Source organism: Halichoeres trimaculatus, unplaced genomic scaffold (genome assembly GCF_033239565.1).
Source record: "Halichoeres trimaculatus isolate MK-OKI-2021-1 unplaced genomic scaffold, fHalTri1.1 fHalTri1_scaffold_16, whole genome shotgun sequence".
Lineage (NCBI taxonomy): Eukaryota > Metazoa > Chordata > Actinopteri > Labriformes > Labridae > Halichoeres > Halichoeres trimaculatus.
In genome coordinates this window covers 9,788,764-9,802,872 of record NW_027437194.1, presented here as the reverse complement: position 1 = coordinate 9,802,872, position 14,109 = coordinate 9,788,764, and the positions used below count along the sequence as shown (strand labels likewise).

The 14,109-nt window shown below is 41.8% G+C and overlaps 1 protein-coding gene across 1 annotated transcript in view; it reads left to right on the top strand.

Annotated features, from left to right (window-relative positions):
• grk3 (G protein-coupled receptor kinase 3) overlaps positions 1 to 10,346 on the top strand; it is a 75,122-nt gene extending 64,776 nt beyond the window's left edge. Inside the window, exons 15-21 of the mRNA XM_074690138.1 lie at positions 243 to 343; positions 735 to 801; positions 1,249 to 1,344; positions 4,051 to 4,213; positions 4,300 to 4,436; positions 6,593 to 6,706; positions 6,797 to 10,346. Coding sequence (XP_074546239.1) covers positions 243 to 343; positions 735 to 801; positions 1,249 to 1,344; positions 4,051 to 4,213; positions 4,300 to 4,436; positions 6,593 to 6,706; positions 6,797 to 6,958 — 840 coding nt within the window. The 3' untranslated portion in view covers positions 6,959 to 10,346. The remainder of the gene's footprint in view (positions 1 to 242; positions 344 to 734; positions 802 to 1,248; positions 1,345 to 4,050; positions 4,214 to 4,299; positions 4,437 to 6,592; positions 6,707 to 6,796) is intronic.
• The last annotated feature ends 3,763 nt before the right edge of the window (positions 10,347 to 14,109 follow it).

Below are 14,109 nucleotides of genomic sequence, written 5' to 3'. Positions count from 1 at the left end.
AGTCAGAAAAAAAGGAGGTAAAAGAGTAAACACAAAGATGTTTGTCTGATGTTGAAAACTTGTCCTGGAGAGCACAACCTTCCTTCCTGAAGCGTCTTACGTCTTTCCTTCAGTAAAAGTTTCAAATGGTTATGTTCTGTTTTCAAACAACTCATTCTCACTTTCTCTGTCCCCTCCCTCCCTGTTTTTCCCTCCTCCCTCCCTCTTTTACTCTCCCCTCCCTTCCCCCTTTTCTTTTGCAGAATGTGGAGCTGCCAGACTCCTTCACTGCAGAGCTCAAAGACCTGCTGGAGGGGCTGCTGCAGAGAGACGTTTCCAAGAGGCTCGGCTGCCAGGGCCGAGGGTACGCACACACACACACACACATAGGCAGGCAGAGATAACACACACATTAACCTCTGTCCCATATCAGCGTCCAGCTCGTGTCCACGGGCTCAGGATGAGTTCATCGTGTTGCTCATTGATGCTGCAAACACTGGCTGGTGTAATCTGAGGCGGGAATCAGAGCCGTCCAAAAGATCAGGACTAATTTCATCACATTGAGGTTTCACATCAGTGTTCGACTAAAGCTCAGTGACGGATCTGTGTCTGCACTGGCTGTGTGCCCACAGAGCAGGATTATGAGTGTTAGTCAGAGGAAAGTAACATGGCGAACACTGCCACCTAGTGTGCAAAAGAGTTCCAACACTCGCAGTGAAAATAACCCCTCTCTGTCTGTCTGTGTGACTCTTCAGAGCCCCAGAAGTGAAGGAGCATCAGTTCTTCAAAGGCATTGACTGGCAGCAGGTTTACCTCCAGAAGGTAAGAGAACAAATTACCTGTTGTCTCTTATTTTGCACGTAAACAACTCAGATTGGTCCACCAAACTGAATTTTCTCCTGTAGGAAGATACAGATGCAGAGTTCTTTATGATAGTTTTTAGATGTCAAACACACCACTAGCTTCATGATAAATCCCCGGTTTGCTTTCTCATTTTATGGATGTTTTATTGTACTTGAACACTTTTTTCACCAAAAAAAAAATCCTGTCCTGCTTCATAAAGTCAAAAAAACTTCTGAGATTGAAAGAGTCCGTGAAACAATCTGGTTCAAGGCCATGAAGTGTTTTATAAACTGATAATAAGTTATTGAATCAACAGGAAGGCAAACAGGTAACCTGTGAGGAGGTTTTAAATCAGATCTGAGTCATAGGACTGTCCCCTTGTTGTTTCTGAAACCCTCCTCTCTCTGTCTCTCTTTTTGTCTGTAGTACTCTCCTCCTTTAATTCCTCCCCGGGGAGAGGTGAACGCCGCAGACGCTTTCGACATCGGCTCGTTTGATGAGGAGGACACTAAGGGCATCAAGGTAAGCTTTTATGACGCACTTTGTTTCAGTGCAGCGGGAGAAACCGTTCCTGTAAACACGCACACACGCACAAGCTCACACATGAGTTTCTGAGTCAGCAACAATCAGGAGAGAAGACTCTGGAAACCTGTGCTGTCACTTTCATTAATCAACATCAACTGCTCTATCTGAGGAAAATGAAGAAGAAATGAGCATGTGATCATAAAAGCATCATGTGTCAGTGTCAGCTGAGTCAGAGCTCAGTTCTGCTTTATATTACAGCTTGTTAGACCCTAATCCTCTCACTCAGACTCTTTATTTTTAAATATAAAAATCATTAACGCCATGCACCTGGTCCAGTTTTGATATCACATCTCCTGATGTCCTGAAGGTTAAATACACCCTAAAAGACAGTGATGACAGCTGATCAGTAAGAGAGCATCCCATCTCGTGCAGGACAGTGGAAACGCATAGTTGGTTAACCATTTAGCTCTGTTTTTATGCATTCTTTTCCTCTCCAACCAAGAATCCAGGATGTAGTAAAGGGGCTAAAAAATAATCTCTGAAAGCAGATTTTTAGCTGCACTCAAACATTTCTGCACCAAGCCTTCTGCTTTTCCTGCATGCAGCCAAAACCAGCTGATGTACTCATGAGATGATGCTACTCTGACATCCTCTGCAGAACCTGCAGGAGATAAAAACTCTGCTTTGATAAATGAATCTGTGCAGAAGAAAGCAGGAAAGGAATCACACTCCTGGTTCTTTCTTCTACCTTTAGAGCTATAATTATCAGCTATAAAACTGCACCATCTGTCATCTGCAAACGCTGCACAATGCTAATACAGACAGCTAACTTGCACAGAGAGTTGTTGCCTATTTTGCAGCTGCAGAAATGCATTTTCAAACCTGATCTGAAGTGTTTTTAAAAGCTTTTGGATGTATTTTTGACGCTGCTTACACAAAGATTCAGACCTGGGCCTCACTCAACACCAGTGCGTGAAGAGGGGTGCAAGGACATAAAGGGGGGGTCTTTATCTCCAGATATATTGAGCCCTTACTGTAAAAAAACACTGTAAGATTCTGGAAATTAAGACAACAAGTTTAGATACTTTCAACTTATCTTGAAAACACAAGTTAGCTTACCGTGCATCAGTACCGTATGTTTCAAATGTGAAAGGCACCCATTCCTACTTTTTGTAGCAGCACTTCCTCCTCATGCACAAAAGAGTCTTTCTGTGCAGACTGGAACTCTGTTATAGAGTTTATAATAATCACAGTGCCTCCTTCTATAGGAGCATCTTTAGGACACTTCAGCTGTTAAATCAACTTATTGTTTTCTGCCCCGCAACATTAGTTTGTTTTTTTCATTAACTCTAATGCGCCTGCAGCCACACTTATTCATCCTCTGACACTCGTGTGCAGAGAAATGAAAGCGTACGTTCACATTTCCCCAGACGGAGCTGTTCATTAACAGCAGCAATAATCTACACGAGTGTGGCGATGAGAGAGGAGCTCCTCCAGCTTTCATCTAGTCCCAGCACAAACACCGTCCTGTCTCAAACAGCAGAGTTTGAGGCGGAGAGGTGTGCTTTCTTCATGTTCAGTGACTTGTTTCTCAGTGATGGAAACAGGGAAGATGAAGTGTTGGAAACACCTCAGGGTTGTAAGAGTTTTGAGCCTTTAAAACACAAAAACAGTCTTTGAAACATTAATTAATGACAGAAACAACTGAACATCATTCCCTTTAAGGAGTAAAAGATTCATTGCAGGACTTTTGAACATTTTTAGCTAATTGTACATCTTCTAAAGTGCTTACACATTATATACAGGCAAGATAGTCAGTCGAAAATCAAAGGATTAAAGAATATTATGAAAGGAGCTACCGATTTGGAGAAGTTTAAAGGAACAGTCAGTAAAAATAAAAGCTCTGTGTGGTCAAAGCAGCAAAAACATGACTACTCTAGGATTTTTCCATAGGCCGAGGTGATGGAGATCATTTTAAAGTTTTACCATGGCTGCAGATACAGTTGTCATAATGTGTGGAGAACTGTTGGGCAGGGATTCCAAGAAAAGTGTTGGGATGCTGTGAAAAATGTTGGTTAAAGAGTGGTACCTTTAGGGATGGGTACCGAATTAGGTACTTTTTTAGGTACCGACCGAATTCTGTCAAAAGTACCGGGTATCGATTCATGTAAAACCAAAAGGTACCATGTTTAGGTACCTAAACGCATCCTTGTGACTGTGAGGGAGTGGAAGAGTAGGCAATTTTCCATGCTGGACATGAACACAGCATTTCAAGGTTATATATTGAAGAATTAATATGTTAAATTGTAAAAAATATATATTTTGTTATTGAACAAATTGATATTTTTTACCACATAAACACAAAAAAGTACTGAAAATTGGTACTGTTGAGTACCGGTACTGATTGCCAGGTACCGTGCATCGGTACCGTATCGTTTCAAATGTGAAAGGTACCCATCCCTAGGTACCTTGTTTTTTTCTGGTCTTCACCCTGTCCCTTTGGTGTCCCTGTAGTTAAAAAGAATATAAATCTATTTTTCTCTCGCTGGTGTTTAGAAAACTCTTATTCAAGCCTCTGATTGAAGCACTTTGTTTTAGCTGCTGTCTCAGTTTCCTGACAAATTGAGGGATTTTTACAACAGATGAATACATAGAGGTTACATCAGGTAGTCCTTTAACGACCTTTCTCTCTGTCTGTGGCAGCTGCTGGACAGCGACCAGGAGCTGTACAAGAACTTCCCTCTGGTCATATCGGAGCGCTGGCAGCAGGAGGTGGCGGAGACAGTTTACGAGGCCGTCAACTCGGACACAGACAAGAACGAAGCTCGAAAGAGGGCCAAGAACAAGCAGCTTGGCCACGAGGAGGGTAAGAGGAGGACAATCCTTTAAAGCTGGTGGTTTGATTTCAGTGCAGTGAGATCCTGACTCTGTGTGTCTGTGTGTCTGTCTCAGACTACGCTCTGGGGAAGGACTGCATCATGCACGGATACATGCTGAAGCTGGGGAACCCGTTCCTCACTCAGTGGCAGCGCAGATACTTCTACCTGTTCCCCAACCGTGTGGAGTGGAGGGGGGAGGGCGACACACGGGTGAGTTCATCTCCCAACACACTTTTAGACCTCTCTGTCTAACCCTCTTCATCTGTTTGTCTGTGCATGAGCGTCATCTGTCTGTCTGTCCATCTATCTGTCCTGACACCACTCTGCATGAAGGAGTCGTGGCTTAAACAGTTAACAAAGAGAGATGGGGTGAGTGTGAACACCAGGTCCAGGTCCCTGCTGTGTCCCAGAGTCCCTGTGTAGAGGTGTAGACCTGCTTCTCGCTTCAGGATGTGTAGTTCTGCTGCTTCCTCCTCCAGCTGTTGTTTGATCAGAAATACTGTTATTCAGGTCCCGTCACAGCTCAGCCTCTCAGTCAAATCATAAACATCTTTAAAGGGGCTGTGAGGAGTTTGAAAGTGATCTTGAAAAGTCTCCCTTGTAGATATATGCCTGATCGTAGTCCACACTTTATAATGAGATTATTAGCGCCAATATTGCTGGTTACAGGTTATTTTAAATTAATACTTCTTAGCCTCCGGTCGGGTCGACCAGGACCAGATTGATTTACGGCACATGTAGGTCTCTATGACAACATCACACCGGCTGATGAAATTCTGTAGTGAGAAGATATAAAACACAGCGATCTGTGTTTTTCTCTGCAATAAACGATTTCTGTGACTAATTTTGTAGTGATGGTGGACACAGGAGCCTTAGTGTCAGACAGAAAAAGGCTAATTAGCCTTTAGCTCAGGCTATATCACTCTATAACACAGGGGCTAAGCTGTTTGTGATAATGTTCATTCCAACCCAAACACAGCAGTTATTCTTCAGAGGTCTGTTCAAACTTGAGAGTCTATCAATAAAATGAAGAGTGAGGTTACGTTAGCTCTGATTGGTAGATGACTGACAGGACATAGCTAACCAGGATTTACTAACGTTACACATCACAGACATGTCTTAGATCAGTGTTTCTCAATTTTTTTCAGACCAAGGACCACTTATTCCCCTCAGAAAACTCTTGCGGACCACCATGAGCTAAATAGCCCCAGAAAAAAACACCCCAGAGAACTAACTCATATGCTATAAACTCAAATCATACATGTTACAACAGCCTAGGGCTGCAACTAACGATCATTTTGAAAATGGATTATACGCCAATTATTTTTGATTAAAATTTTACACTTTATTTCTTTAATTCCCTTTATTCAGAACAAGTTTTTTTTTCAAAATGACAGACTAGAGTAAAAAAGTGCACTCATTTCCTCATAGTTTGGTGTTTTGTTTGTTTTCTTTTAGAATGAGGGAGAAAATGGACCTCAAAATCTGAGTATAACTACATTACTGATACATTATTCCAAAATACTTAAAATTTCTAGTATTTAAACACTTAAGTACTTAGATCAAATTAAATTACTCAATGCTTTCATGAACCAATTTTTGTAGATTTTATCAATTTGCGTAGTAGCCGAACAACTCACACCCCCACCCCCCCTTTTTTAGTGAATGTTTCATTAAAAAAACAATTTCCTCACGGTCTTTTCAGACCACTAGGGGGATTTGGCGGACCACAATTTGAGAAACACTGTCTTAGAGCACAGGGCTGCCAGCTGTGCTAAATATAGATGGCTACTAAACTACTTACAAACTGACTGTTTACTTGTTGTCATGTTGGCCTACAGATACATCAGAGCACCGGGCTAACACATAGCTGGCTACTACAATGTTTGCTTAATGTCACATTTCAAATGTACGTAACTGTACTGATAAGGACCTCACCTCGGTGCGTCATATCTCGTAAAGCTGTCTTGAACAAAGAGAAGTTATTTCAATCCGATCTCCATTGAATTCCAAAATAAACACGTCTCACCAAAAGTAGTTTACGAAAGTGTGCGAAGACTCCAGGCCACTAGGTGGCAAGGTAGTGCAATCAAAAGAGATCCTCCTCATAGTATCTTTAACTAGAAAAGACATGAGAATCCAGGCTCTACATCACCTTCTTCCAAAGAGAGAGTCTTAAAGGTTAAATGTTCCTCAGGTTTATATTTCTGCATGTCCCTGTGTTTGTTTACATCAGGGTGAAAACTCCAGGACTAGTTCTCCTCCATTCAGACCTCTGCAGCTCTCGGTGTCTGTAGTTCCTACTCTTGGCCTCCTTGCAGGATTATCTGCAGTACCTTTGCTTATTTTTGCTCTTCTCTTCACAGCAAAACCTGCTGACGATGGAGCAGATCGTGACGGTGGAGGAAACACAGATTAAAGACAAAAAGTGCATCCTGCTGCGCATCAAAGGAGGGAAGCAGTTTGTGCTGCAGTGTGAGGTACGAGCAGCGCTCCAGGTTTGAGTGTGCTTATAAATAATAAACACAAACAGCTGATCTCTTTATTTCTGTGTGTGTGCTTGTGTTTAGAGCGATCCTGAGTTCGTGCAGTGGAAGAAAGAGCTGACCGAAGCGTTCACAGAAGCTCAGAAGCTGCTGCGCCGTGCCCCCAAAGTCATCGGGAAGGGCCGCGCCGCCGTGGTGGAGCTCTCCAAACCGCCGCTCACACACCGCAACAGCAACGGCCTGTGAATACACACACATGAAGATAGATGTACACACACATACAGTTTCCCACACAAACATACATACACACACACACACACACTGCAACCCCACTTCCTCCCTTCTGAAACAGCTGCAGGACGTTTTACACCCCTCCTAAGCCCCGCCCTCGACTGACGCCTCGCAGTGTGACCACCAGCCTCTTACACACACACATACACACAGATTTACACACACGCACACACACTTACACTTAAGATGACCAATCATAGTTTTTATTTGCCATGGGACCTCGCCAGTTGACGAGAGGAAGAGGAGAAACATTCAGGAGGACTCAGCATGTGAAGAAACCTCTGCATGAATGTGACGTCCCTGTCTCCCTCTTTCTCTCTCTTTGTCCTCCCCTCCCTCCCCCTCTCTTTCTCTCCCCCCTCCTCCCCTCTTTTGTCCTTGGACCACCTGAGACTCTTGGAGCTCCAGATTTGCTTCTCTGCTCTCTTTCGGAGGATTCATCAGGTGAGGGGGTGTGGCCTCTGAAGAAGAGGCTCCTCCCCCTTCCTCCTCCTCCCCCCTCCCTCTTATACTGAAGTGCGTAAAGTGCCAACATGGATATTTACTTGAGTCGCCTGCAGCACCCTGAGGACCCCCTGTGGATCCTGGTTCGGGGTGTTTCGGTCGATCATTCCGATGCAGACAAACAGGAAGTACAAGAAACCACAGACTCTTCTCATTGGCTCTTGTATTGCCACCTACCACAGAGACTGAGATCCCATTGGCTGATGAAAACAGCAGCCAGTTGCTATGGGAACTAAGGAGAAAGAGAGGAGGGAGGAGGGAAGAGGGAGGGAGGGGTGAGTGTATATAAGAAACCTTTCTCTGTGCATCTCCAGTGTTTTAGTCCGACGTGTTTGACTTATCGGGGACTTCTCTGTCTGTTTGTGGATCTGTGCGGGAAAGGGAGGAGGGAGGAAGGGGGGAGGCCGACCGGGTGGGTGATGGTGGTGGTTTTTTAAAAGGTGAGGAAGGAGGAGTCTGACAGCTTCCTCAGCTGGACGGTGTCAGGGCGAGTTTCTTTTCGGGGGCCAAAATCTCTCTGCTCGTTTCGAATGTTGGCGTCTTCACCTCGCAGCTCTCCAATCCATCGTCCTGCTCACTCACAATCAGCTCACCACGTCAGATTCAACTTCATTTCAACACCGAGGGTTGGAAATATTAACTTTATGCACTCATGAAGTCCTGCACAGTGAGTCAGCCTGCATTTCCCAGAATGCTTCGGAAAGCCAGCAGGAAATGCAGCGATGGTAGAGTAAAAATCAAAGCAAACTCTGCGACAAATTCTTCCTCCTTTTATCCAGTTATAAAAACAATTCAAACATTTCACAGCCAGACATGATGAAAATTTTAAACTTCATTTAATATCTCAAACCCCACACGGCAGAAGAGGCATCAAACCCCAGAGAGCTGCTGCCAAAACCATTCGTCTGACTAAAAATGACTGTTAAAAATGTTGCTTTATAATGTTTTAATGACGATTTATCCACTTTTTGTTGCAGCTTTTCAGCTCAGAGGTCCAAAGCAGAGTTTGATCTGCACACATTTGATCTAAAATCCCAAATTTGGAGGCTCGTAAGTCTGCAGAACAGAACAGTTGCAATCCTCTAAATTTTAAACGTGCGTTTCTGAGTTTGCAGTGCAGCTTCCTTGAGCCAAAGCTGCACTCATGCAGACTCAAATGGCGGAAAGGGGAATTGTTTCAGTGGGATTATTCATTTTATTCGTTGAAAACAGGTGAAAAAACATATAGAGCAGTGTCTTTGGGGATGAAATCAAACAGAGTCAGGTATTTATTGATTAACTTTAAGATGCAATCACCAAAACAAAACATCACAGAGCAGAAGTTAAGTCTGCACCTGGGTGGAGATTTCCTCAGCTTCATTTTTATTATTTTATTCTCATAAATGTGACACAGTTTAGAAGATTTTTCTTAATCTGGGCTTTATGGAACCTGAAGAGCAGAAGGGTGCACAATCATCTGGCTAGAAGCAGCAGCAGCAGGAGGAGGAGGAGGAGGAAAAGGAATAGGAGGCGTTTGGATCTGTGGAAACTTTGTTTGACTTCAGGGTTTTTCTTTCTCATGCAGTAAAGTGTCCTCGTCTGTGATGTCCATGCATTTCCTGAGCTGTGATGTGACCTGCAGTAGGAAACGGGGGATCGGTTAGTGGTGCATCATGATTGATTTTATTTTTCTTTGTAGCCTTTGAGCAGTCAGGGGGAGAAATGATGGTCTTATAGAGAAAATTTGTCACCTCTCAAGGTGTCTTTTATTTTTGTAAACCAAATGGTTTTTATGTTTTCATTGAAACTTATGTTGTTGCACCTTTTTAGCCCAATGTGTTACTTAATAGTTGTTCAATGTGCCAAATAACTGTTGCTGACGGAGTGGAACCGTGGAAAGAAGCCTCGTTTTTCTGAACTTTGACTCGATTTAAACTCTTAGCGGCGGCGGCGGCTTTTTGAAGGGTACAAAACTGTGACCAAACCGAAAAAAGAAGAAGAAAAAGAAGAAGAGGAAGGGGTGTGTCTGTGTGTGCGTGTGTGTGTATTTGTCGCCATGTGGACTCTGGACACACACACCACCTGGCTCTACTCTCTTTCTCTACTTGTGGCTAAAGTTTCCTTTCACACTGTATGTATGTCATGTGAGTGTGTGTGAGCATACGTGCGCTTCATCCTCTCTGTTCATGCAGTGGACTTTTTACTCTCCGTTCTTTTGTCACTCTCAGATCCTCTGCTCAGAAACACGCTCTACACACCACACGTTAAAAAGGATGGCATATAGGAAAAAATTCAAAGTATATATAAATATATGTGTATATGAAATGACAAAATGCTCTAGGTTTATTTAAAAGATTTACTGTAGAAAACCAATTGTTTCGGGGGGTTTCGATGTGAGTATAATTGTTTGTGGTGAAGACTTCAGCTCAAATCTTGCACATAAAGACTTTAGATATTGTACCGGCGAGTTCCAGATGATTATTTTTGTTTGAATACAGGACTCTTTGCTCTTTCATATTTATTGCGTGCGAGGGGAGCGCTCTCTGGCTCCGCCTCCCCTCGCCATGTTGGAGCCCTCAGCTGAGAGCTCGCTGTAGAAACTCCTCCAGTTTACACCATCAGAATCTTTTTTTGTTTTTCATACGCCACAGACAAACACAGATACTACTGGCTTTGGGTTATTATTGCCATAAAGGTTATGATAATACTGATATATAATTGATAATATTATTCAATGATTATTATTAAATTTATTTTATTTCAATGATTTCTTTGGTTTTTGTTTTCGGACAGGTAGGAAGTTGCGTGTTGGACTGCTTGTAAAAACAGTTCATGAAATAAAAATCCTTTTTCCGTGTTGCTTCCTGTCACTGCTGCTTTTATTTCACTCACTTTTCATTCATCCGCTCACATTTGAACGACATGAAATAAGGTAGAGTAAACAAAGGATGACGAGGTCAGCATCAGCTGTCAGCTCTGGATCCGCATCACCTGGTCAGGAGCCATACATGCCAGAGGAAGCAAAACCAGGAAAGCGGGGACACCTGGTGGTGTGGAGGGGTCCTCACAATGACTTTGAAATCATCAGGCTTGGCAACATGGTCATTTACATGAACACCACACAGTATGCATGTATGTAATGGCACTGAAATTTTAAATCAGTTTCAGAATTATTGATTTCTAGACAATAACTTTTAAAAATTAAACTCACTATTTTCTAGAAGCTTGTTGATATTTTTCCTTTGACATAAAGGCTGGATTTTTATATTTCAAGTCTATTTTTTTTTAATTATAATTATTCTTCATCCTAAATTCTAGATATGAAGTGTATATATACACTCACAAGGACTGATTTATAGACTGAAAAATCAGAAATCAGTTGTTTTTTTGTTTTGTTTTTTGTTTGTTTTTTTTGAATAATTTCAGGTTTCCATATTGAAACTGCTTTTATTTAAGGCATTGGTTTTTTATTGTTATCATTTTTTTAGACTTAGTTTCCAGTTTTTGTTTCAGGATAAGAAATGTGTTTTTTGTTTTTTGTTTTTTTAAATACAAGGTCCAGAAATCCAGATTCTGGACCTTGTTTTATCCAAAAAAAAAAGAGTCACAGTTTAAAACTCCTGAGAATCAGTCTCTATCATCAGGTCTTAATTTCCAGATAGTTTTGATTACAAGGTAAAAGTCACTTTTTTCACCTATTTGGTCATTATTCTAGAAATGAAGCCTGGATTTCTGGATAAGAAGTCTTATCCATCCTTGGTCTTAACTTGAGATACAGAGTATGATCTTCTACACACAAAGACTTGCTTTCTAGATCAATGTGTTTGGTCTCTCAGTATTCCAGATTCAAGTTCTGGAGAACTTGTTGAAATGTGAATTCCCAGATCAGGTTTCGCCTGAGTTTAAAAAACATGAAGTTTTAGCACGACCAGGTTTTTATAGTCCTGTGTTGTGAGTTGGTTTTGGTCCCTGCCCAGTTCCCTGATTCTCCTTCCTTTCTTCCTCGTGGTCACCAGCTGGCTCCTCCCCCTCACCTCTCCCCCAGTTGGCGCTGTCACTCAAACAGGACAGCTGATGCGATGCAGATCTGCACATGTGCACATGTGTCTAACAGCCGGGCCCATTAACAACCCCCCTAAACCTCCCCCCTCCTGGACTGACACTCATTCAGAAAACAGCTCTCTGATTCAGATCATAACTCTCTTGATAACTTTAATTACTGATGGTCTGTAAAACTCTTCCTCCTTTCCCTCCTCTTCCTCGTCCTCGTGTCGGTTGGTCTCTGTCTTTCTTCTCCAAACAGGGTCTTGTTCCCCATCCTCCCCCACCTCCCCCCTGCAGATATTTATAGAGGACTCGTCTGTCAGCCCGGCGTGTGTCTTATCACCCTGTGTGTGTGTGTGTGTGTGTGTGTGTGTGTGTGTGTGTGTGTGTGTGTGTGTGTGTGTGTGTGTGTGTGTGTGTGTGTGTGTGTGTGTGTGTGTGTGTGTGTGTGTGTGTGTGTGTGTGTGTGTCACTCTATTTCTGACTCCTGCTGCAGTCAGTGTGTGTCTGTGGTGGTGTTTGTGTGACAGCCGGACTCTCTGGATATTTTATTCATTTTCTGGATCTTTGACTACTTCACTTTCTGCAGGTACGTGTGTGTGGGTGTGAGTGTGTGACAGTGTGCGATCATACACAGACATTGTAAAGGTAATAAGTTTTTATTTATGCTCTGAGCTGAGGGCCTGACTGGGCCTGTACGGTGACATTGGATTTAGACAGAATCTGTCACGTGTACTCTGAATGAAAACCTCATTTCGAAGCTTTATTAATTTTTTATGATTAAGCATCACTTTCTGAGCTCATGAGCGTCTCATGATGTGAGGTTAAAAGTTTAAAAACAGCTCTGTGAGTCAATGAGGAGCTATTTGGGTCAACAGTGTGACCTAATTTGTAAAAATTAAGTCTAAAGCTGATAGATTCATGCCTAAAAAACCCGCTCAGGATGTTAGAAAAGACCGTTTTGGTGTTACTACACGCTGATTGGTCAAAGGCCTCGTCCTGGTTAAACTTGTCCACTTGTTTACAGGGACTGAAGTCTCCTAAAGTGGTGTTCACGGGCACAGGCTGAGGTTTCAGACTGTGAGATCCAGACTGAACATGGTTTATGGTCTAAGGTCTGGGTGCATGACTCCCAAAAATATGACCAATGATAATAATAACAGAGCTAATACGATAATTCACCACAACCTAAAGTCCTTACTCTGTCTCACAAGATGAGAAGTTTAAAAACAGTGGAGTGAAACGTGAGGAGCTGAGAAATAATGTGTGAAAAACAACAACAACAGGTGTGTATGTCTCAAACTTTAGATCTGAAGAAATGAAGCTCCTGATTTAGAGAAGTAAAAGGTTTCAAGTGTAAATCTTTAAAATCCAGACAACATTCTAAAAACTCAAACTTTATCAGGTGGATCTGTCCAGATCTGTATCTCAAAACACTTCTTATAAACAACAGTAACTCAACATGTCCAGACTTACCTTCTAATTTTAAGTTAGTACAACCCTGAGACACTGTTTTGCTTTCAAGAAACTGAGCTCTAGTTGTAAGGACAAGGTCACTTTTTTCAAGACACTTGGTTCAAATTTCTGGAAGTAAAGTCCCGATGTGTGTCAGATATTCAGTCTAGTGTCTTGAGCTTTGGTCTTTGACTCCAGACTTTGCCCCTAGATTTCTAGACATACTTAATCCTACTTTCAAGTTAAGCTCAGGGATTTAGAGAAAGGGTCTTTATTTCCCAAAATCTTAAACCTTTTTTTTCATGAAAGGACCAATGACAACTAGATGATTTCTAAATATAAAATGACTGGTGTTAAAATGACTTCACGTTCTTGATATTTATTTCTAGATTCAACATAAAACTCTTGAAATCACTTTCAGACAAAGTCTTGGTCACAGAAAACAAAATATAGATTTCCAGATACAGTGAACTAAACTCAAAATGCCAAACTCAAAACTCAAAATTTGTTGTCACTAGCTCTAGTTCCAAGGTTTAAGTCACTTTTTTCCAGAAATCATAAAGTCGGGAAATGTTCAAGTTATTCAGTATCAATTTCTCTCTTCCCTCTCAAAAAACTGATTTCCACAATTTTTTCTAAGATTATATTCGTGATTTCTAGAAATGGCAAATATTACTGTCTCTATCAGCCCAGGTATGTAGATACTGAGTCTTGATTTCCAGAACCTTGAGCTTTTTTTATCGCAGGGGCCCATGATATTAGGATATGAGTCTTTTTTCCATATCTTTTCTTGTAAATAAATAAAACTGGATTGGACTGGATGTCCTTGATCTATATTTCTTGATTCAATGAAACAACCAGGCCCTCATCTCTAGACATTTCTGGATCACCAAACAGAGTCTGGATTTTTAGATACAGTGCACTGTATTCTCACTTTTTCCAGAATCTTGGTTTTTAATTCAAGATATGCTTCATCTTAATTTCTTGAACTTTTAACTTAAGTTCTTAACAGAAAACTGATTCCCACCCTCCAGCACTTGTTCTCTATATTATTTCTAGTTTAATGTTTCTGATTTCAAGGAATGTCAAATGATGTATTACCTTCTAGAAAGATAGACTAAGGT